Genomic DNA, 25,082 nt, shown 5'->3' with positions numbered 1-25,082 from the left:
AAACAGAGGCCTTTATTACAAGGTGGGTAAAAATGGCGACCCTCCCAGCAAACTTTGAATTTATGTGAAATACCAATAAGAAACTGCTATTTCGTTACACGACGTCTGAAACGCAGACGATTTTAAACCGAAAACACGAAACTAAGCGAGACAGGAAATTCGTTTTCATATAATTTCAAATATTGCTGCGAGGGTCGACATTTTTACACCCCTTTTAATAAAGGCCTTTTCATTATTTGGTATTTAAGAATATTAATAAAAAACTTTGATCGATTCGTCGGTGCGAAAGGTAAACCCGAAAATTAACGTCATAATTTAGTCGAATCAAATAGTGGAAAATATCTTGCACGGTCCTACTGCAAGGTCGTTTGACGTCGACTTCGCACTTTAAATTACACATAGTCAGCCTAAAAAATTGCCTCTATCCGGAAAACTGTAGGTGTTTGAGAACAAATAATCGAAGGTAGATATCAGCTCAGACTAAATATGTGACGCCCGCCGGTCGCGATAAAATGTCTGAGTCTTTATTCCAAAAATACATTTTTAATGTTGAATGGGTTTTTTTAGCCTGAGGGGCTCCTCTCGAACTCTTGGCACTGGCCCCTGGCCCAACGGGTTCAATGGGAAAGACAGCACTGCATTAGCAGTTCGCAGGAAGAAAAATTTCGTTGAAAAACCGTTAAAAAACAGTTGATGAGTAGCTGATAATTAAAGTAAACGTTATTGACTCGTTGATCATGTCCGGCTAAGGAACGCGCTAAAAAACGGTTGATAAAACGTTTGTAAAAACTAAATTCTAACCAATTTTGAACGTTTATTAGAGTAACGTAAAAAAACGTTATTTTCGGAACGTTTTTTAAGCTATTTTAAAACCATTATATTAACGTTTAAATTGATTTAATATCGGGTACATTATACAAATAAGCTTTAAATTCAGGTACTCTAGAGGTCGGCAGTCAATTAATTTTTATCCATGAATAAAATAAGCTCGGCTATATTTAAATAATATTTATTTAAATAACCAATATATTGGTTATAGTTGAATAAAACTTGTAAAATGTTTAAATAATCGAAAGTGAATAAGCCTATTTTTTAAATAAAACAAACAATTATTTAAATAAATACCACTTTTATTCCAATAAATGCTTGGTTGCGTAAAAAACATAATTAAATAAGTTAAAATGATATTCTTTTTACCAACGTTTTTTAAATAAATCGGAAAATTTGTGGATAATGAATAAACAATTCCGAACACTAATTATTTTAAGACCAGGGGTTAAACAAATGTAATTAATTAATCTAAGCCTTGCAAAAAAAGTTGAAAACTTGTATTTGGTTTTAAATTTTTAATAGCTCAGTCTATTTCGTATATTGCCAAATCCAATGACCCAATAATAAGCGATGTCTCATAGTGTTTATGTTTAATCAGTTAGTTTCTAAAAACGTTTTTGTCTTTTTCTAGTATTAAAACCATATTATAGAACTTTTAGTTTTATAAACATTTAAAAAACGTTTTTCTCGAAAACATGCTTATATTAAAACGTAAGGAAAACAATATTTAATCGTTTATTTGTTAATATAAGGTGAATTATCGTGACGTCATCATTACTGTTGTGGAAGGCTAGTGTCATCCCCCTTTCCCCATTACTATCTACCTTAGAGCAATAGCCGCCATCTTCTCGTGAATACCACCTATTATTTATATCATTATTAGATGTTATATGTATTATCTTCATAATACTAACGGATAGAAGATATTAACTATAGAAATAAACAAATTGTTTATGAAGCTTAATATTTTATTTTGAATCAATCACTGTAAGTTTAATTTCACATTAGTGTTTGCCTTAACGTATATAGAAAAGTACTTGAAATTGAAATACTTGAGCCTAGGTGGCGCTGCAACATTAATGAAAATGTTGATGCCAAGAAAAACGGAGTTATCATTTACAAGTATCTGTTTTAATTTAAGAATAAGGATGTTTAATAGTTTTCAGTTGTAAATTCGAAAACTATAAAAGAAAATTAAAGAAAATAAAGATAATTTTAATGATAACTTCCGAAAATATGATAAATGTTTTGAAAAATAATCGTTTTTTTTCTATATATAAATAATATAATATTTATAAATTGAAACGGTATTACAACGTATATAACTCTCATTAAATATAACGTTGAATAGAGTTGAAAGTATGCACCTAATATCAACGTTGATATTAAGTTAAGAAATAACTTGTCATTGCTACCAGGGTCAGACTACAGCGCTACGGTTTAATTGACTTTTGAACGACGCAGAATACCCTTCAAAAGTTAGGAATTTTAATTTCAATTTCTTTCAAAAGTAATTATTTACTTATGGAAATTTAATTCCCAAACACCCTGTACAATAAAATACGGCTGAGACAGAATAGTTTTGCTGTTGGTCAAGTTCTCACTTAAATTGGCCAAATATAGTCGGCGTCAAAAGCGCGCGGTACAAAGTTCGAGACAGACGACCTTCGAATTTGATAGCTCGACGGTATGTAGCTAGAGAGAAAGCTAAGGAAACTAGGGTAGAGAGAGAGAGTCGAAGTATGAGAGAGAGGTGCGATGTATGAATAGCGAATGACCAAGTTAGAGTAGAGAGAGAGACGAAGTATGAGAGAGAGGTGCGATGTATGAATAGCGAACGACCAAGTTAGAGTAGAGAGAGAGAGTCGAAGTATGAGAGAGAGGTGCGATGTTATGAATAGTGAACGACCAAGTTAGAGTAGAGAGAGAGAGTCGAAGTATGAGAGAGAGGTGCGATGTATGAATAGTGAACGACCAAGTTAGAGTAGAGAGAGAGAGACGAAGTATGAGAGAGAGGTGCGATGTATGAATAGTGAACGACCAAGTTAGAGTAGAGAGAGAGAGACGAAGTATGAGAGAGAGGTGCGATGTATGAATAGCGAACGACCAAGTTAGAGTAGAGAGAGAGAGTCGAAGTATGAGAGAGAGGTGCGATGTATGAATAGTGAACGACCAAGTTAGAGTAGAGAGAGAGAGAGTCGAAGTGTGAGAGACCTCGATGTATACGAGAGAGAAAAAGTATAAATATAACGAAACCAAGTTATAGTAAGACCACGTATGAATACAACACGACCAAGTATGAATATAGCAAGACCAAGTATGAATATAGCAAGACCAAGTATGAATGTAACAAGACCAAGTATGAATATAGCAAGACCAAGTATGAATATAACAAGACCAAGTATGAGTATAGCAAGACCAAGTATGAATATAACAAGACCAAGTATGAGTATAGCAAGACCAAGTATGAATATAACAAGACCAAGTATGAATATAACAAGACCAAGTATGAGTATAGCAAGACCAGTATGAATATAGCAAGACCAAGTATGAGTATAGCAAGACCAAGTATGAATATAACAAGACCAAGTATGAGTATAGCAAGACCAAGTATGAATATAACAAGACCAAGTATGAGTATATTAAGAGGTAAAGTATGAATATAACAAGACCAAGTATGAGTATAGCAAGACCAAGTATGAATATAACAAGACCAAGTATGAGTATATTAAGAGGTAAAGTATGAATATAACAAGACCAAGTATGAGTATAGCAAGAGGTAAAGTATGAATATAGCGAGTGGTAGACGAATTTTGTCCGGTTTGGCGTGCCATATTTCCTCCCGTAATTATAAGTTCTGTCTTTTTTGAGTAATCCAACCTTTAAAGATATTTTTTCACCAAAGCCTAGGAAACACGTTGCTTGCTTGTCGCGAAATCTTTATTTAAGGCCGGCATTGAATAAGGGCGATAGGTTACATTTGAAAATAACTGACTGCGTTCTCTTTAACTCTCATTTGGGCGGTTTTAACTACAAAACGGTACCCTTCCAAGGTTTGATGTTAAACAACTACTTAAATTCGTGTAATATCAGGATAATGATTGCTGTATAAGTTTCATCGTGGTTTCATTCTCGAAAATCTAGGCGATCTTTATTTCTGCACATATTCTAGTAAGCCTTGGCTCCTTGTACACCGGCATAGAGCGCATAAAGACTAGCGATTAAAGATGGCTAAAAGGCTTCTACAAGCCTAAGGAGTATTAGAATTTCCTTTTTAGAAAAAGGTACACTAGACGTGATTTTATTGACTCCGCCGTCTTTGATAATAATAATATCATTACGATAATGATGATTCCACCGCTTTTACATTCCAACTCTGATTTTTCTAAAGCCCTAGCTACTATTCAATCTGAACTCTTAGGACCTGTTTCAGAGACATTGTCAGAAGTCTCGTAAGTTACAAAAGTTACGAGACGAAATCTACGACATCGGAACTCTCGTATTTTAAACGCGCTCCAGAGACAATTTTTAAAGAATTCGTAAATTTTGCCGTCTCGTATTTTTGCCTCTTTTTAATAAGCTTCGCCCTCGTCGGAGCCAATAGAAACGATGGAAAATATCGGCGGGAAACGGGTCACTTGGCTCACTTCATTCTATCAGTTAAGCCTTAGCGTTGTCTGTAATAGACCCATGTTGAAAGTTGGGGGGGTCGAAAATTAACATTTTTACCTGGCAGCTCAGCATTTGGACGGAACATCCGTTTCCTTACTTCCGCCTGTATATTTCAATGGCGGTCACGTGGTTCAAAACGTCACAAACAGGATGTTCCGTCCAAAGGTCTCACTTAAGCCTCGTCTGCGGCCCCTCTTTTGTTATGGGTCTATTTCATTCTTGTAAACAGTGGCAATTTTCCACTTTCGACTTCGTAATCTCGGCTAGTTATCAGTTATTTTATTATATACAGTGACGGACTGGCCATAGAGTGAACCTGCCCGATGGCAGGTGGGCCCCATTAAACATGACAGCGTTATAGTTGTTAAGGCTGGGGCCCTTTGTCTCCTGGCAGTCAATAATATTAGACCCAGTCCGCCACTGATTATATATATATAATTTTAGTTGTTATTGAAATTTTTTTGATAGATTATTTACATTTTTTATTCATAAACCCGAAATTGTTATAAAATTGTGGAAAGCGAGGCAGGGCAAAGAAGTTTAACCAAGGTTGAACGAAAGCGAAAAGGAAGGAATAGTTGCTTGGCTGGAAGTTAGAGATTGCAAATTCAGCCGTTGGTATGGGGACAAAAAGAACTGTCCCACATATTAGAACAAAATGGTCTGACTACAAAAGCTTAGATATAGACCAAAATATCATAAGGATCAGAAAAGCAACTGAGATGACCCACCACCAGCCAGAATAAGTTGTGTTTTTATTGGTACGCCAAGTGCTGGGTGTTTGCACATTACTCCTATAAGTACTCCACTGAGCGCGGTTGGTATAGTGCTCTCCTTAATTTGGCTTCAAAGAGATGTGGTAAAATATTTCTAGAAAGTGGAGGGTATCATTATTTAATTGGGATTTAATTAAGCTTCCCATATTGATGACAACACAATGGCAAAAAAACAAAGATTGATGATGAAAGATATATATTTAGAAACACTCGGTAAAGATATATTACTTACTAGCCGATATCGCTCAATTATATTTTTAAATTTAAATAGACGCAAGGGCTGAAATCCAAAAGTGGTACATTTTTTTTTATTTCCCTCCATCTTCATGCTTGTTTTTCTCTTAATATCAGTTTGGCGGTAGATTGAAATTTATTTGGATATTTTTATTATCACCTTCCTGTAATGTTTTACCCATAAATATTTTTTATATTTTTCGACTTCTTAAGGGGGAAGTCTGAGGTTTTATGTTTCGAGAAAAGAAATACTAGATAGCGCTGGATCTCCTCTCTTGGCAGTGTTGCCGGTATATATTTTCGATTGAACTTTACGGGCGAATTTAAAACTAAAAGCATTGATTGACCGTGGGTAACAATAGAGCTTTTAAAGGGGGATCGGACCGGCGACAACGCGCAGCGAGGGGTCGCTGATGAAGATATCGGAGGAGTGGTATAGATTCAGGTTCTGGCGGTGTTGTTTGAAGGTTTGATCAGGTAGTGGCTTGGTGAGGATATCTGCGACTTGATCTTCGCTAGGCACGTAGGCTATATTCAGGATACCCTCATGGACCAGTTCTCGAACGTAGAACTGCCGGACCTCGATATGTTTCGTGCAGTGATGAAACTCTGGATTATGGATTTAGTTTGATCGTTACGGCGTTGTCGATTTGCAGGACTGGAATCTGGTCTTGATCGTGGGTGCCCAGGCTTGACTTTTTACCCAGATAACGTCCTTGGCAGCTTCGGTGGCAGCAACCAACACTGACTGTTGCCTCCGACTAGCCCAAATGACTGGAGTGGACCCAAATAGACAGACAATGCCTGATGTGGAACGCCTGGTTTTGTCACAGCCTGCATAATCTGCGTCACAGTAAAGGACCAGGATTGAAGTATCGTCAGACCGGTACAAGAGGCCCATCGTCGTTGTTCCTCGTAAATACCGGAAAATACGTTTGACGGCATTCCAGTCACTCTTCGTTGGGTTAGCTATTGCTTGCGAGGCACGATTGACGGCGAACTCGATATCGGAACGTGTGCCCATAGCAGCGTAACGAAGGTTCCCTATGGCGGAAGAATAGACTGCTGGAGTTTCAAATGTATCTTGACTCATTTCTTTCAGGTTTGGAGTGACAGCAGGAGTCTTGACGGGTTTACAGTCACTCATATTGAACCGCTCCAAGATTCTCTCGAGATAGGATTTCTGGTTAAGGAAAATTGATCCGTCGTTAGTAAAATCAATTTTCAGCCCAAGATACGTTGCGGCGTCTCCTGCAGTGATCTCGAACTCATCAGCGAAATGGTCGAGGAAACTGTCAACGGCCTTAGTTGAATTTCCGGCAACTAAACCGCGATCTACATACAGAATGAGTATCAAGTATACGTCACCATCGGTGTATGTGTACAGACAAGGATCGCCGTCAGCTCGTTTGAAATCGTTATCTCGTAAGACCTGGTCAATGCGCTCGTTCCAACACCTTGGCGACTGTTTTAGACCGTATAGACTTTTCTGGAGTCTCCAGACTCTCCCGCTTCCATCATCAAAACCCTCTGGTTGGCGTAGGAAGATTTATTATGAGAGATGACCATGGAGAAACGCTGTCGTCACAACGAACTGCTTCACATGCAAAATCCAACGGTTCCCGATGGTCTTTCTTCCTTGTGGTAAGTCGACCACTTCAAACGCCTTGTGTTTCTCCATTGAAACTGGTCGTGACTAGAGCGTGCCTCCGCTGCAGATAAGGAAGACTTTGTCGACTGGTGTGCATGTGCAGAAAATGTTTTTCCTTGACCTCAGTGTCGATCGATCTCGAAGGACAGGACCTGTGACTTCGGTGGGCGTTTCGACGGGTGTGGTGGCCACGTCTTGGGATACACCAATGGTGTTGGTGGGCACGTCTCGGGATGCATCGACGGCTCTGGATGGCTCGTCTCTCGAGTTGTCAACGGCTCTGGATGGCTCGTCTCTCGAGTTGTCAACGGCTCTGGATGGCTCGTCTCTCGAGTTGTCAACGGCTCTGGATGGCTCGTCTCTCGAGTTGTCAACGGCTCTGGATGGCTCGTCTCTCGAGTTGTCAACGGCTCTGGATGGCTCGTCTCTCGAGTTGTCAACGGCTCTGGATGGCTCGTCTCTCGAGTTGTCAACGGCTCTGGATGGCTCGTCTCTCGAGTTGTCAACGGCTCTGGATGGCTCGTCTCTCGAGTTGTCAACGGCTCTGGATGGCTCGTCTCTCGAGTTGTCAACGGCTCTGGATGGCTCGTCTCTCGAGTTGTCAACGGCTCTGGATGGCTCGTCTCTCGAGTTGTCAACGGCTCTGGATGGCTCGTCTCTCGAGTTGTCAACGGCTCTGGATGGCTCGTCTCTCGAGTTGTCAACGGCTCTGGATGGCTCGTCTCTCGAGTTGTCAACGGCTCTGGATGGCTCGTCTCTCGAGTTGTCAACGGCTCTGGATGGCTCGTCTCTCGAGTTGTCAACGGCTCTGGATGGCTCGTCTCTCGAGTTGTCAACGGCTCTGGATGGCTCGTCTCTCGAGTTGTCAACGGCTCTGGATGGCTCGTCTCTCGAGTTGTCAACGGCTCTGGATGGCTCGTCTCTCGAGTTGTCAACGGCTCTGGATGGCTCGTCTCTCGAGTTGTCAACGGCTCTGGATGGCTCGTCTCTCGAGTTGTCAACGGCTCTGGATGGCTCGTCTCTCGAGTTGTCAACGGCTCTGGATGGCTCGTCTCTCGAGTTGTCAACGGCTCTGGATGGCTCGTCTCTCGAGTTGTCAACGGCTCTGGATGGCTCGTCTCTCGAGCTGTCAACGGCTCTGGATGGCTCGTCTCTCGAGTTGTCAACGGCTCTGGATGGCTCGTCTCTCGAGTTGTCAACGGCTCTGGATGGCTCGTCTCTCGAGTTGTCAACGGCTCTGGATGGCTCGTCTCTCGATATATCCTTCTCTCTTTTAGCGGTGGTCAGAATGTCAGCCCACAGTGAACGCAATTGGGCGAGGGGTGTTGACATATCAACGTTGGAGGACTTTGTGGATCGCATTAACTGAGCGAGAAGCTTCCGGAGCCGGTTCGATGACTTCTGTTCGAAAGTCTCGAGGAGTTTCTCCCACATCTCTTTGCGCGTCTCGCAATCGGCAATCACGCTCTGGACTTTGCGGCATAACGCTGACCAAATGACCGTACGGGTTGTACTGACCGCTACTTGATATTTCTTAAAGGCAGCCGGATACGTCGCGTCTGTTGACGTGGAATTGATCGGTTCTGTCCAATCACCTGTGATAATACCCTAGACATCTCGGATTATCAGGACAGTCTGTCTATGTCGTGGCGCAGGAGACTGACCATCGTCAGGATTCGGTGGACCAGGAAGCAGGAACCAGTTGAGAAGCGACCGTCAGTGGATCATTGGCATCTTAGAGTGGCGCAGTGGAAGCGTGCTGGGCCCATAACCTGTTGAAGTTTTTAACAGCAACACTGAGCAGAGCGGAGATACCGAAATAAATCCAGTGATGTCAGTTAAAAGTAATGAACGGTTTATTTACAACTTGATTAAAATATATATATATATATATATATATATATATATATATATATATATACATTACAATAAATGAAACGATGGTAGTAAAACAGAAAACTGACTAGTAAAAGCGGACTAGTACGGTCGAATGGCGATAACAGCTATACGCAAGTTAGTTTTATATAAGGGAAGTCTTATCTCTTAAAAGATAACGGAAAGATAAGACTTTGTTACAAAAAATATCTTCATTGTTTTTTATTTCTTCAACTGAGAGTGACCGAAAAAAACAAGTTGGTCTCATTCGATAGAACTCTTTGACGCGCACGCAGTGCCATTAATATCCGCCCCATCCGACCAACCCCCTTAAAGGGAGAGTCACCGAATGGTACGATATCGTACGCCACGGAAATTGTAATACGCCCTACAAATTGCGATGAAAGCATCGCACTGACGCGTCTTCAACTGATTTCCAATTTTCCGCAAAATAAATTCATGTGTATTTTTTTTATGAATTTCCGAATTTACATGACTTTTGGTGCCTAAACTACCCAAATGTTTGATATAACGAAGAACGAGCGTTTGCGGTTTCTCCGTAAAGGAATCAGCCGCGCCAGAATTTCTTTAAATCATATTTCCACTAATTTCAATAATTTAAAAGAATTATGCTCGTCGTGTTTTGCTTACCTTTTTTCACCTTTGATACTTTCCGTCTACCTAACGATAGGAAATCACATGGCCTCAACAGCTTTTGTATTGGATTGCCCACCCGCGTATCCAGAGGGTGGGCGGTGCGCACTCTTTAACATAGATTGGTAAATTATATATCAAACAATAGGAAATCACATGGGCTCAACAGCTTTTGTATTGCTTTGCCCAATCGCGTATCCTGATGCTGGGCGGTGCCCACTCTTTAACAAATGATGGTAAATTATATATCAAACAATAGGAAATCACATGGGCTCAACAGCTTTGTATTGGTTTGCCCACCCGCGTATCCTGATGGTGGGCGGCATCCACTCTTTAACTTATTATGGCAATTTATATATCAAACGATAAGAAATCACGTAGCCTCAACAGTTTTTGTATTAGTTTGCCTACCTGTGTCTACTAAGGGTGTATGGGTTTGCCCACTCGAATACACTGATGTGGAACTAATATTACGGCCTGGGCCGACTTGTTAAATACGCCGCCTTGCTCATATTGGATATACCCATTAGAGAGAAAAACTTCTTCCATGTTTTCATGACCACTAGCAATTGAAACGAAACCCCAGACTGCCAAGTAATTCAAGGACAGTCGTTGCTTATTTGTCGTAGTAGCCGAATAGCCGTTGATATTCGTTGGGCGATGATTATGTATTTCTAGTCTACCACCATTCGAATCGACCTTTTCACTGGTTGCAATAGTTTTTGACATTTCACAATATCTACAAACGAAAGTCAGTTCCGACATTACTCCGTTTCTCTTTTCTTTTTCAAAAACGTAGCTGCCTCTGGAATCCACCGCGCAACGATGTACATCCAAAGATCTTACTTAAGTTACTTCGTTTATGAAATGTTTCAAATTCACTATTCGGTTTCCAACCAACTCGTGAAAGGCAGTGGCGTAAATAGCGCCCCCGCAGACCCCGCGGCGCGGGTTGGCCCCGAGAACTAGGGGCCCCCAAACGTTTATGATTAAAATCGGTGCTATTTAAAAGGGCCCCGAGTTGTTTTTCGCGGGGGGGGGGCGGAGTTCCTAGTTACGCCACTGGTGAAAGGCCTTCGTAGATTCTGGCACAATAAATTTTCGTTGCGGCGGGGTCCATTTCAAAAATTTAAGCTCCGGTAAAGTACTTTCGTCGATAGCGCAATTTTGCCGAAGTTAATCTCCGATAAAATTAGTTTCGTTATAAGGGATTGCCAGTAAATTTGACGAATCTTTCCCAGCGTTATTTACGTTTGAGAATGTTGAAGGGCCCCTTTGGTATGGCGTATGTTTGAAGACCCATCGCCAGGATCGTTGAAACATTTTCCAGCTTCTTTTATTCGTCCGATTCGGTGGCAGTATCACTAATTGGACGTGTTCCCACAAGGTCATCAGAACCAGAATTATCGAATTCTGTCGCAACCACCTCGTTTACCAATTATTCACCACTAATTAAAAAAATATTAAAAAAGTATTATTTTTTGACATTAGACAAATTAAGGTAAGCGACTTACCATTTCCCATTTTTACGCTGGATAATTGTTTTCCTCTTCTCAACGAACTTTCTTTTCCGAGACAACTCCTTTCTACACGTGGAACGTGTTGATTTACTACCCATATTCGCCGTATATTTTAATAAAATTTTACACAACCCGAAGGCTTGAATTTCATAGATGGATAGCTAGGGATGCAACGGATAACCGGAACCGGAACCGGAACCTAGAAGAACCGGGTAAATTCTAGGAACCGGAACCGAAACCGGAACCGATAATAACAAAATTTGATAACCGTATCCGGAACCGGAACCGATAATTGTAAAAAAATTATAACCGAAACCGGAACCGGAACCGAGTTTTTTATTATTATTAACGGTTTTTAAACGGTTCTATAACTTTTTTACCACCATTTAGCGCATGTTGAAATTTAGTACTTAAACTTACTAATTTACTATTATTTGTTTTTAATATAAGCCCATCTTTATCCGCTATGTGCGTTTCTACGTAAGTGTCAATGGCACCACCTTACGCATTCTCAATTGAAAATGGGCTGGTGACTCATCCACAAAATGTTTGCTTTGTAAACTGGCAATCCGCGATAGTTTTAGTTTTATTTTCTTCAGTCGGCAGCTCGACATAATTTCCCAAATGTAGTGCTACTAGTGTGCCATGATGCCATCCGTGTGGGGTAGAAAAAATTCACGACCCCTTTCGGAACCAACTGAAAGGAGAAACGGCGGAAAAGGCAGTGGCGTAGATAACACCCCCACAAACCACACAATGGGGGGGGGGCAAATTCCCTATGGGGCTGTGTGCAGTGCAACCGCGCGTTGTTTATCCTCTTATCAGCTCAAGTTAATGCTTTGCTTGCTTCAAATATTTATTTAGATTTCTATGCCGAAAGGCCGGGTACTAGCAACAGGCGAGCCCAAACTTTATAAATACAACAGAAATAACCGTCGCATAAATATCCCAACAACGTACATAGTGAAAGTAACATAGAGTTGAGAGTCCTACTTTACTGAATTTTGAAAAGAATCGAGACACGTGTTTTATAGCATATCGTTATTCGTTAAACGCGGTAAATTAATAACTAAGTTGTCTTTGCTGTGAAAAGTTTAAATTTCAAGTTTGTAAGGTAAGGTTAATTTGTTTAGAAAATCTAAAATTGCTACTTTTACATTAACGAACCCTTATTCAACGAAATAATGTAGAATCCATTTCGAACGATATACTCTACTAAAATTCCGCCTTTATCTTTTCTTCAATGAAATGAAGACCGGGAGGGAAGGTATTATCTTTCCAAAACTTGAAAGTACATAACTTCTACACCCGCCCCATCTTGAAACGGTGAAACCCTGGAATTTTCAAACAGTAGATTTCATTTCTACCCTACTTTACTGATTAATCGAAATAGCTAAATGCGCTTACGTGAGTTCGTTACGAGAGAATAGTAAAAAAATCAATTTTTTTTTTTACAATGAGTCATCGAGATTTTGAAGCCGAACTTCTGGACGAGCTTGGGAGTCTGAACTCCAGTTTTCCAAATTCTAACAGAACTAGCCTTGGAAATAACGGTTGTCAGGTGGTCAAAGACCAGTTTATTAATTGCTCAGACCAGTTTATTTATTCAAAATTTGTGCGATCACTGGTCACCGTGTCCAGTTAATTAATTTGAAAGAATAACAAAACTAGATGACCAGTTTATTAATTCAAGGTTTCTAAAAGTTTTAATTTTCCCATTTCGTTAAAAAATAATGTTACCAACATAATCTAACTTCTAAACATAGTATATGTTTTTTAGGCCATAAAATGACATTAGAACATTTTATATCAGAGCAGTTTAATAATTCATAAGCCAGGGGGTCACTGGTCACAAGGACCAGTTTAATAATCATCTAGGGGTCACTGGTCATAAGGACCAGTTAAGAAAGAAACCTTATTTCCAAGGCTGACCAGAACCAGCCGCGGAGTATATTTCCCTCCGCCTTAAAACCCGCTGAATTGTATAGGATACTTTTCAACGCTGCCCGAAATTATAAATTATTTTATTTATTTATTGCAGTAATCCGCAACAAAAAAATTAAATAATAATAATAAATTTTAAAATTTTTATGTTAAATGTGTAGGGAAGAAAATAAATATAAATGTGGATACCTTTGTGGGCAAAATTTTATCAAAGATTTGGTGTTAAAATTTGGAGGAGCAGTGGACTGTGATTTGAAAGGCTGAATGACGTCATTCTGTTGTTCACAGGATTATTTTTTAATACTATTTCCATGAATTTGACATATTAATCAACAATAAAAATGAAAAAAATATATTAAAAGTTTAATGGTACAACAATTACAAAAATTTCCAAACCTTAACAAAATAAATAGTCCCTTTAGGGCTGCAGCTATAACGAGCTCTAACCTTTTTTTTTAGTTCGAAGAACTTTTTTGTTATAATAATTGTACCTGGCGATAGTCGCGACTCGCAAGAGTAGCTACGCGGCATGCGTCACCCAATACCAATGAAGGGAAGTCCCCCCCCCCCTCCTTGAAAAACCTCAATCATTATAAGGGGCCCCGAAAACCGGTTCGCGGGAGGGCCCCGAACCCTTAGCTACGCCACTGAAAAAAGCTATTATTTTTAAAATAATTTACCAGAAACAAATTTTATATTCTAAATAAATAAATGTGGTGGATTTTATTTCTCTAAATTGCATTTGAATTGCTTATGTATTGAACTTTATTTAATTAATACTAAACACACTGGAACCGTATAAGAACCGTTTAGGAACCGGAACCGATCGGTTCTAAATTTTGAAAACCGAAACCGATAAAGTAAAAATTGAAGAACCGTAACCGTAACCGGAACCGATAAACCGAAAATTTAAGAACCGGAACCGAGATAGTGCAACCGTTGCATCCCTATGGATAGCTGATATAAAATGTTCAAATGAGACTGGGTCCTATGATGTTAGCGAGACGAGCAAAAAAAAACCCGTACAAAATCCCCTGTTTTCCCAAGAATTTCTAATTCTGCGCTTTTTAATCAGATTTAATAATTATAATCATGATTAAATCAGATTTAATAATTATAATCATGATTAAATCAGATTTAATAATTATAATCCTGATTAAATCAGATTTAATAATTATAATCATGATTAAATCAGATTTAATAATTATAATCATGATTTAATCAGATTTAATAATTATAATCATGATTAACTCAGATTTTATCATTCTAATCGTGATTAAACGTGATCTAATCAACAAATAATCACGATTAAATCGGATTTAATCTTTCCAGGGGTGCGTCGGTAATCAAGGAAGTGACCTGCCCCTCTCAAGATACGAATTAAAATTCGACGAGTCGTCTTATTTATAAAAATCTAGCCTTCAAAACTGAACTGAACTCCTACGTATCTCGTGACGAAAGCGATACATTAAAACAAGTTCGGCAAACCGTTAGATAGGAAGTTCACAAATTCCATAACGTGTAAATCGACATTTTCGACATCCCCTTCATCTCGTAACGAGGAACAATTGGAAAGACCACCTCCCGGCCCCTGTGTTAGTTAGTAACTCAAGACGTTTAAAGGAAGTATCCAAATGAATTTCCCGCCGAACCGCGGATGAGTACACTGCATCACTGCTCAAAATTTACCGCGCGTTTGACTTTTCCTAACCATGTAAAAAAAAGGCAGGGTTGCCACGGTACCTGGAAAATCCGGAATTCCTGGAAAAGTCAGGGAATTTGAATATGGGTCTCAAAATCAGACAAACGTCAGGGAATTTAATTTCGGTGGCAAACAGGAAACCTTTAATAAAATAGAGATTGAAAAATACCAAATCTTGGCACAAAATAGGTCCGGATAGTTAGGGAAAATCTAGAAAAGTCGGGGAATTTGATTGGGAAAAAATGTGGCAACCCTGAAATGTTAAAATTATGCGTTACGTAATTTGTAAATGGCCTTTGACTATTATTAGAATAAACGTTTAATTAAATCAGTGAACATATTTATATTCTTTTATCTGGTTTGCGTTTTGATTCAGATCTAGATACAGAAAAAAAATTACACGAGAGGCTAATTACACCGCGCAATCGGTGTACAAAATTGGAGACTTTGATTGTACTCGAGTGATTACGCACTAGATTTCATACAACTGTAATCGTTGTACAAATACTTGGTTTCATTGATTTTAATTATCGCAGGTGAAAGACCAGTACCCACGTGACCCGAAATTTGAGAACTCCCGTTCTAACTCCGATAATGACCGGCATCCAAAGACATCCAAGAAGAATTTGGTCAAATCGAAGGAAAAGATTGAAGTGGCTTGCAACGTCGAAACGAATGCGCCATTCAAAGTCACTCAAAGACTTCGGTAATGCTCTGCCCCAAACTGAAGATGAGCCCATTCCAAAACGAAAGGCATTGGTAAGAAACTATTATGATAATGTAGGAATACGAACTTTTCGGTTTCAATTATAGAATATTAAGCAAACTTTTGGTATTTTTTTTAGAAATAAATCGGTCTGATTTTACATTACTTCTATTTGGATGACATATTGTAACATCTATAGAACGAGACCGTAACAAAATTAGAGCACCTGACACCTGTTGAACACATGAACATATGCACTTTAAGTGTTCAGCAGATGCAATTATGTGTAACATATATGTACTCCAGATGCACTCTAAGTGCAATTTACGTGCTTCTGCAGATGTTCTATTGTAACATCTATGGAACGAGATCGTAACAAAATTAGAGCATATGTTACGCCTAAATAACATCTGGCATCGACCGAAAAAATTTAAGACACATCAAATGAACATATAGAAAACACTTGCTCAAATTTATTTATAGTCGTCCAGATATTTAACGACAAAACAGGGCTCACAGAATTTTACCATTTTTGTTTTTTTTTAGGATAACAGTAAAAGGGTTGTATTTTTTATAGTAAAAACTAATAGTACTTTTCACAGAACATGTGTAGTAAATTTTATAAACGTTTTACAAACATCTATTAAAATTACCAATGCAAAGTTGTAACTTTTACAACAACTTGATTTATTGTACAGATTTGATTCTGTAAAAATTACAGAAAAAACGAAGTAAATTTTACAACACCTTAGTTCATTTAACAGATTTGCTTTGTAAAAATTACAGAAAAAAGATGTAAATATTACCACACCTTTGTTTATCTAAAAAATTAACTTATGTAAAAATTACAGAAAAGGTGTAAAGGTTGAAGAAATGCAACAGTATAAATTACATAGAAGTTGTAAATGTTACAAAACTTTTTTTATTGTAAACATTGAATCTGTGTGAATTACAATAAAAGTTGTTAATTGTACAGTATATAAATATATAAAAGTAAATTATTGAATGAACTAATTTATTTCAAAGACGTGGTACAGCTATATAGAATTAAAACAGCTTAAGTTAACAAAATTTACTAAAAATAGATTCACAATTTTTACAGTGGCTAAATTACAATGCTGCCCACATTGGTTAACATCAATCACATTTACTTTTTTTTAATTTCAACAAAATGTAACTTTTCTGGCTATTTAAAATTAAGTAGTTCATATAACATTACACAAATTCTACCAGTCTAACATTTTTCAATCTTGATTTTAATAAATACTGCCAAAATGTTTTATAATTGAAACTCTTCAATGTCTTTGAGTGTACTGCAGCTAAACAATAAAATAATTTTAATAAATGAACCTTAAGCACTAGGATTTAAGGCGGGTCTTTTTGTCTTCCAACAGTTATGATTAAATGCAATTGCAAAAATAGAGAAAAGATTTATACAACTGCTAAAATTTCCAAATAAAAAAAAATCATAATTTTTTTTTAACTGGTGCTTTACACAATAGGTGATCAAAGACTAATAAAGAACTATATTTAAAGGAAATTTTCCTTAAATCGCAGGTTATAAAAACTGAAGCTTAGTTGCGTTGGTTAAAAAAAAGTGGTTAAATATGTTTGAGGTTCAATAATTGCGATTCTGAGTTCAAATTTGCATATATAAAGGTTATCACATAGAAGAAAGCTTCAATGAAAATTTTCCATCTCCTACCATAAACAATGGGTGAACACAGAATAACAATGCCTATTTTCAACTATATTTAAAGGTAACTTCCCTTACATTTAATTCTGGAAACACTGAATCTGCGTTCAACACAAAACTTTAATTAATGCAAATTTTAACCAAAAATATGTTACCACTTTATTTTTTAACCTACACAGGTAGTCAGACTTGGGTAAGGTTGTTTTTAATGAGGGTTCAATTACAATTGGCAAAAAAAGCTTGAACTTTGTTGAGATTTTAATACTCTGCACCCTATATCACTTATTTAAAAGCTCAAGAAATTTTTTTCAAATGTGATTCAACCCTCACTAAAAACAACCTTCCCAAGTCTGAATAGCTGTGTAGGTTAAAATGAAAATGGTGAAATTGTTTTTGAGTTCAATAATTCTGCTTCGGTGCGAAAATTTTGCATAAATTAACGTTAATGCGTAGAACAATCTTCAGTGTTTTCAGAATTAAACGTAATGGAAATTGCCTTTAAATATGGTTAAAAATAATCATTATCAGTCGGTGTTCACTTATTGATTCGGCTAGAAAAAATATTTGATATCACTTATCTAAAAGCTCAAGCTATTTTCCCCCATTCTATTTAAACCATTACTTAAAACAACCTTCCCCAAGTCTGACAGGCTGTGTGGGTTAAAAATGAAGTGGCTAAATATTTTTGGCTTCAATAGTTGTATTTCTAGGTAAAACATTTTTGCATTTATTAAAGGTATCATGTTGAGCGGAGCTTCAGTGTTTTCAGAATTCAAAGTAAGGGAAGTTTCCATTAAATATAGTTGAAAATAGGCATTGTTAGTCTGTGTTCATCCATCGATTAAGGTAAGAAATGGGAATTTCAATTTAGACAACTTTTTCAAATTTGAGTTTTAAATAAATGATAATGGTGCAGAGTATCAAAATTTCACAATTCAAATTTCAAAAAGTTGTCTAAATGAAAATTTTCCATCTCCTACCATAATCAATGGGTCAACACAGATTAAAAATGCCTATTTTCAACTATATTTAATAACAACTTCCTTTTCATTTAATTCTGGAAACAATGAATCTACACGTTCAACACAATAACTTAAATTAATGCAAATTTTTCACCAAAAATATGTTACCACTTTATTTTTTAACCTACACAGCTATAGTCAGACTTGGAGAAGGTTGTTTTTAATGAGGGTTCAATCGGGGGGTTATTCAACAGCTTGTACTATATCCAAGGATCGCCTGGCCCTTCTCCGAAAATACGAGGCAAGATGCAACCCCCGTTATCCCCTGATCACTACCTTTCTTACTCGACGTCGGAAAGGCGTTAGCGGAGGGCGAGACAGAGACTTGACCATGGCGGCCAAACTGAAGGGAATAAACCGTCGTTGTTAGAGGGGACTAAATATACAAGTACTTTTTTCTAACACTGAAAAGTGAAAATGTCGTTCACCGTTTTAAGTTCGTGGGGGAAGAGTGGATATTAATTCGTCCATTTCCTACTGAACTAGAAAAATTAGCAGTAATACAGATTAAAATCCAAACGTACGACGGTCAGAATACACAAAATCCTCCTGATGTGTTAAGTTTGTTTGATCTATACAGAGTATCCTGCAACTCCGGTGACTAGGGCTCGGGGTTTTCTGATCATTTCGATCGAAAAATTCAGTGAACTATAAATAATCGGACAATTTACAGATAATTTTCCGAATAAATCTCTCGCGGGTTTCTCCGATGACATTTTAGTTCAAATAAATTTCATATTGTTTAGCTGGTTAAGTTTTTATGTATATAAGCATAACTGGTTTTTTAAACATAATAAGTTTATCATTGTCTATGTTTTCGAAAATATATTTTACCCGAAAAACCACGAAGAGCTTTAGCTATTTAATTTTGTAACTGTTATTTTATTTTTTAGAAATAACCAAACAGATTATAGGTTCGTAATAGAAATAAATTGAACATATTTTCGAGAAAATAAAAATTTTACCGTCATTAATTAATCAAAAATATTTTTCAAATCAAATAGAAAGAATGCTATTTTAAACGAACAACAAAACATATGTAATTATCCAAATTCTGTATTACTCGACTAAATTTATTTCAAATATATCGTATAAGTCGGGTAATAATGCTAGATATATATTTTTCGGCTCAAAGCAAATAACATAGACTTAAATTCCAATTAGAAAGGCTAGAAATGAAATAAGATGTATGTTATTTGACACATTCCCCTTAAATATTGGGTTATTAAAACGAAGTCTTTGGAATCATTAGAACTTTTTAAAGTTTTAAATACTGAACACCCACCAAATTAATAAAGCAGGTGTCGCGAAAGTGCCTGAACTTTTCTTGAAGATCTGCAGACCAGAAAATTAGAGACCCTATCATAGCCTAGGGCCTGGAATCAAAGATAAATGTCTCGAGAGGGTGGGCATCCGTACTTGTACTGTTGAAGAAACCAAGTGGTACTTGTACCGTTTGAAGAAACCAAGTGGTACTTGTACCGTTTGAAGAAACCAAGTGGTACTTGTACCGTTTGAAGAAACCAAGTGGTACTTGTACCGTTTGAAGAAACCAAGTGGTACTTGTACCGTTTGAAGAAACCAAGTGGTACTTGTACCGTTTGAAGAAACCAAGTGGTACTTGTACCGTTTGAAGAAACCAAGTGGTACTTGTACCGTTTGAAGAAACCAAGTGGTACTTGTACCGTTTGAAGAAACCAAGTGGTACTTGTACCGTTTGAAGAAACCAAGTGGTACTTGTACCGTTTGAAGAAACCAAGTGGTACTTGTACCGTTTGAAGAAACCAGGTGGTACTTGTACCGTTTGAAGAAACCAGGGGGTACTTGTACCGTTTGAAGAAACCAGGGGGTACTTGTACCGTTTGAAGAAACTAGGGGGTACTTGTACCGTTTGAAGAAACGAGGGGGTACTTGTACCGTTTGAAGAAACGAGGGGGTACTTGTACCGTTTGAAGAAACCAGGGGGTACTTGTACCGTTTGAAGAAACCAGGGGGTACTTGTACCGTTTGAAGAAACCAGGGGGTACTTGTACCGTTTGAAGAAACCAGGGGGTACTTGTACCGTTTGAAGAAACGAGGGGGTACTTGTACCGTTTGAAGAAACGAGGGGGTACTTGTACCGTTTGAAGAAACGAGGGGGTACTTGTACCGTTTGAAGAAACCAGGTGGTACTTGTACCGTTTGAAGAAACCAGGGGTGATATGACCACTAAAATTTCGGTGTTTTCCAAAATCGATGGTAGACGCGTAAGCAGTGCTTATTTTGATCACTGCATCAATAGCCGTTGAAACCCAGTATCGTTACATTGAGTTTAAATATTATGGTATTTATTAATTTATTAATATTTTTTGTTGTAGGTGGATCTTGTTTGCATGACTTCCAACTGCGGTACTACATTTTTAAGAAGTAATTTCCTTCATAGCGTTATTCTGTATCCGATTTGTCTTTATGTAAAGTCTTTAAACCATTTTATTTTAAATTCGTTTGTTATTCAGCCCCGTTAATCTCATTGGAGTTATGGTGACATTTAATTAGTTTACTAAGGTGTTATACTTTTTATCCGTGATTTACTTTAACATTAACGGTAATAGTTAGTGTAGGGAGCTGTTGGCTCGAACGCGTGACATGCAGGGCTTGCCACCACCCTCTTACGCAATGTAACCCGACCACCTGAATTAATGACTTCATAAGTCGCTTGATGAATTAGGCCTAAGGTGGTGCCTTGGGTATTAGCCTAGCTGATTATTATTTATTTTTATTATTGTTGATTATCCCCAAACCGGTTATTCGGGCTCCGCTTACTTAGACTTGGGAAAGCCTTTACCATAATTAAGAACGATAAAGCTATTGAAACTTGTAAGCCATTAAGACGGATGGTAATATCTAATTTTAATAAGATTCCCAGACAACTCTTCAACACAACGTTTTACCCATGCACCACTTGATGTTAAAAAGTGTCAATCATTTTATTTTCAGGTAAGATTGAGCGTGCATTGCCAGACAATCTAATTGCAAAATTTGACGAAAGAGCTCAAGAAGAGGCTATCAATACAGCCGGACTTACTGATTTTTACAAGTTAATAAAATACCTAAATTTTTAATTGAATTCTGTAGAAACAGAACCGCATTGGGTTTTTTCAAACCATGCTTTTCTGCGAGAGGGGCTGAGAGTTCGTTTGAATTATGGGTTTTGCCTGTTTAGGTGCAAAGAATGCAACACCGGAGTGACATTAGATCCCGAAGTGAAGTACTTCCAGTGCCCAAATGCAGAGTGTCAAAAGGTACGTTCTTCGAAATCTATTTCACCTCGACCCGAGTGGATTCCTATAATGACTTCAATTTGATTCAAAATCGTCTTGTTGACAAATTTTGCCGCTTTGATAGCGTTCTTTGTTTGAAAGTAATCAATGTTTTCATATTTCGTATATTTGTTATTCGATCGATACGCAGATCTTCTGTAAGCTGTGCGAGGTGGATTACAAAGACCATCTTGGACTTGCTTGCAATAAAATTGAAAAAGAAGAGGAAACCGATATTAGGAAAAACTTGTGAGTTACAATTACATTCCGTACAGATTTCCCTACAAACAAGTGAATTTATAGTGAAAATGTTAAGTTTTCCTCTTTAATGTGTTTTCTCTACCCGGTCGAAATCTAGTTGTTTATAAACATTGAGTTTCCTCCTTTGAAGCTTTGAAGAGAGCTATACTAACCTCTTCAAAAGGGTTTTAATATTATCACGATCTTTTTAGTAGGCTGTGGCTGTTAGGGCTTCTAACGGCGATCTGGTATCTGTTGCTTTCCAAGATTAACCCGATACCTTTAGCGGATAACATATTTTGTTACTCTAATGGCAATGCGCTTGTCTGACAAACCTAAATGATTTTCACGGGTTGATCTGCTTTTTAAATTGTATCTTTAATTCGCGATAACTGCGGACATACTATTTCAGTGTATCTTCATATTGGCTTGGTGGACCTAAGCCAATTATTTGTTGCCATACAAAAATTTATAAGATAAAAAACATTTAACTAGATGTGTAAAGGTAGACAACATGAAGACCGATATCTACGCGCTTATCTGAGAAAAAACTGCTTACTTTATCTGTGGTCTCGTCGGTTACCGAAACCAAATAAAAAAACCCGATAGCCGCGGGTCAGATAAAAAAGGATATAGGTTGCCAGATAAATCAGGTTATTCATCGGAAATATATCTGATATGAGATATAGAAATCAGTTTGCCTTATTCAGATAATCGTTAGAAGCCGACAGCCGTAGTGACTGTCTCCTTGAAATAACTTAATGACAGTTTTATTTTAACAGCGAGGAGAAGATGTCTGAGGCGAAGATCCGAACTTGCCACGCCTGTAAGTCCAAATACACCAAAGAACCGGACTCGTGCAATAAGATCACTTGCAGGTGTCAACGTACTATGTGTTACATCTGTCGAACACCAGATGTGAGTATTTTAAGGTGTTTTCGTATTTAAACACAATGATTTCCGTTTGGTTGTCTTCTTTCCAGATCGATTACGTTCATTTCTGCCAGGATGTAAGAGATCCCGGCTTACCGTGCGGGAAATGCAATAAGTGCTTTTTATGGTCACGAGCCGACGAAGACGACGAGTTAGCCATCAACGAGATCAAGAATGCCGCTGGAAAAGCGAGAACCGATAGAGGTACATTTCAGGTTTTAATGAAGTTAAGTCAATTGGAGCTCCGCAAGATCGATTTAGCGCTAATAATCGGCCACATTGTATTTTTTTATGATATTAATAACGAAACCTCTTGTTTTTGTTCGCTTAAAGAAATTTTATTCCATTGAGCGATTTCAAAATTACGTTTTTGCGCGTGACAGTACCTTTACACCATGAGGTATAGCAGGCTTATTTACCTGCTTTTATACCCTATCATGGCGGCGTATTTTCACGTGCAAAATGAATTTTAAGATCCACCAATTCCGTTCCAATATTAGGCCCGAACCGTTTTTTAATTATCATTTTCTATTTCAAAAGCGTAGCGTGAGCCACGTAACAAATCCGGCGTGTTTTCTTTTTTTAAATTTTAAAGGCTGAAGATATTACATTCCTTCCCAACTGACAAAAAAAACAAGACAAAATAAATTCACACGCACACACATTTTTTTTTAGATTACCGTCCTACTATTTCTCTCTAATCGTGCACTGAGAGAAAAATTTGCTGTTAAAAATACGGAAAATCTCTGGAGTCCAAATACTCCAGAAATGTTCTATATTTTATACAGGTCTGTATGTATTACAAGTTTGCAGACCAAACCTGTATTTTCTAAAGAAAATAATATTTGTGTAATCACCGATACTACATTGTAAAATTTACAGAAGTGATGTAATAAAAACAGAGAATCATATTTATTTTATACAGAAAACTTCTGTCTTAATAACAGTAAATTATGTATTAAATACATAAAATTAGATTAAAAGCTTTACATAACTTACTGTTATTTATTTAAATTCTTCTGTAATAAAAACAGAACATTCGTATTAATGATGTACAGAAAACTTCAGTGAAAATAACAGTAAATTATGTATTAAAAACGCAAAATAGGTTTTAACAATATACAGAAGACTTTGGTATAAATAACAGTAAATTATGTATTAAAACTTTTACATAACTTACTGTTATTAATTAAAATTCTTAGGTAATAATAACAGAATATTCGTATTAACTATAAACAGAAAACCTCTGTATAAATAACAGTAAATTATGTATTAAAAACAAAACAAGTTTTAACGATTCACATAACTTAGTGTTATTTATAAAGAAGTCTTATGTAATAACAACTGAAATTTTGTTTCAATGATTTACATAAGATTTCTGCATAAATTTCAGTAAGTTAAATAATAAAAACAGAAGTTGCTTTAACAATTTAGAGGTGACTTCTTTAAAAGAGGAAATTGCTGACTTTACAACAAAATATGCAAGACAAACAAAAATCATAAACCATTTACAGAAGAAACCAACTAAAAAGATGCCAAACAGTATGTAGTGTCCAATTGTGCCTATCCGTGTAATTTGTAATATTAAATAAGACAATGTGATAAGATGAGTTCATAGAAAAAACAAGATAAAATTTATAAAAATCATTTAATGAAAATCCACATTTACAGCCAATCGTATTGCGACAGTTTATTTATCAAAAACATAATTTTGACATTCACCTCATCTTTAGGATTTTCAGAGTGGATTTTCGCAACGCATCTATAAAGAACAGTTTTTAGTTAACGATTTCTTCAATAAAAAGAATTGTCATCTAATAGGCTCGCAATATGAGGGTTTATATCTTGAGTAAGGTTTAGGTAACAGGGCTGCAATGACGGTATTTAGCACCTGGACAAAAATTATGTTTCAAACTCTCACCAAAGAACTCAAATATCATAAATAATTTACTATAATATCTTGCCTAAAGCTGAGGTTATGTGAAACAGAAGTCTTCAATTAGATATATAAATACTGGATATTCTCGGTAAGCCCGGGCTGCAAGCTGCCTTTAATAAACTAAAATTTGAGACAAGATTGCATTAGGGTAAGACTTTGGGAAAGACACTACCCTCCCTGGTCTATAGTTAGAGAACAAGAATCTAGCAAAAGTGTCTGCTGAATCTATGGCTCTGTTTCACATGATCTTACTTTTGAAATATTTAGGTGGGTGTAAGCCAATAATAAACACTATCGCACTAAAAATACCACTATAGCAAAAGCATTTAAATTGAGACTAAAAACATTATAACTTTTAGGAAAACACTACAGTAAAAAAATGCTAGAA

General features: G+C 37.1%; 1 protein-coding gene across 1 annotated transcript; it reads left to right on the top strand.

Moving 5' to 3' along the window:
* Window positions 1–15,453: 15,453 nt before the first annotated feature.
* On the top strand, window positions 15,454–24,305 carry LOC149922914 (E3 ubiquitin-protein ligase RNF216-like). Its single transcript, XM_090162326.1, has 8 exons — window positions 15,454–15,618; window positions 15,765–15,915; window positions 21,260–21,359; window positions 21,486–21,564; window positions 21,734–21,831; window positions 22,605–22,740; window positions 22,806–22,959; window positions 24,190–24,305. Exons 1-8 carry the CDS (start codon window positions 15,454–15,456, stop codon window positions 24,303–24,305), a joined length of 999 nt encoding a protein of 332 aa, XP_090018452.1.
* The last annotated feature ends 777 nt before the right edge of the window (window positions 24,306–25,082 follow it).

Source organism: Leiobunum rupestre, chromosome 11 (assembly GCF_980474605.1).
Source record: "Leiobunum rupestre chromosome 11, qqLeiRupe1.1.hap1, whole genome shotgun sequence".
In the NCBI taxonomy this organism is placed as follows: domain Eukaryota; kingdom Metazoa; phylum Arthropoda; class Arachnida; order Opiliones; family Sclerosomatidae; genus Leiobunum; species Leiobunum rupestre.
Note: the sequence above shows the minus strand (reverse complement) of the source record. Positions and strands in the feature narration are given on the sequence as shown.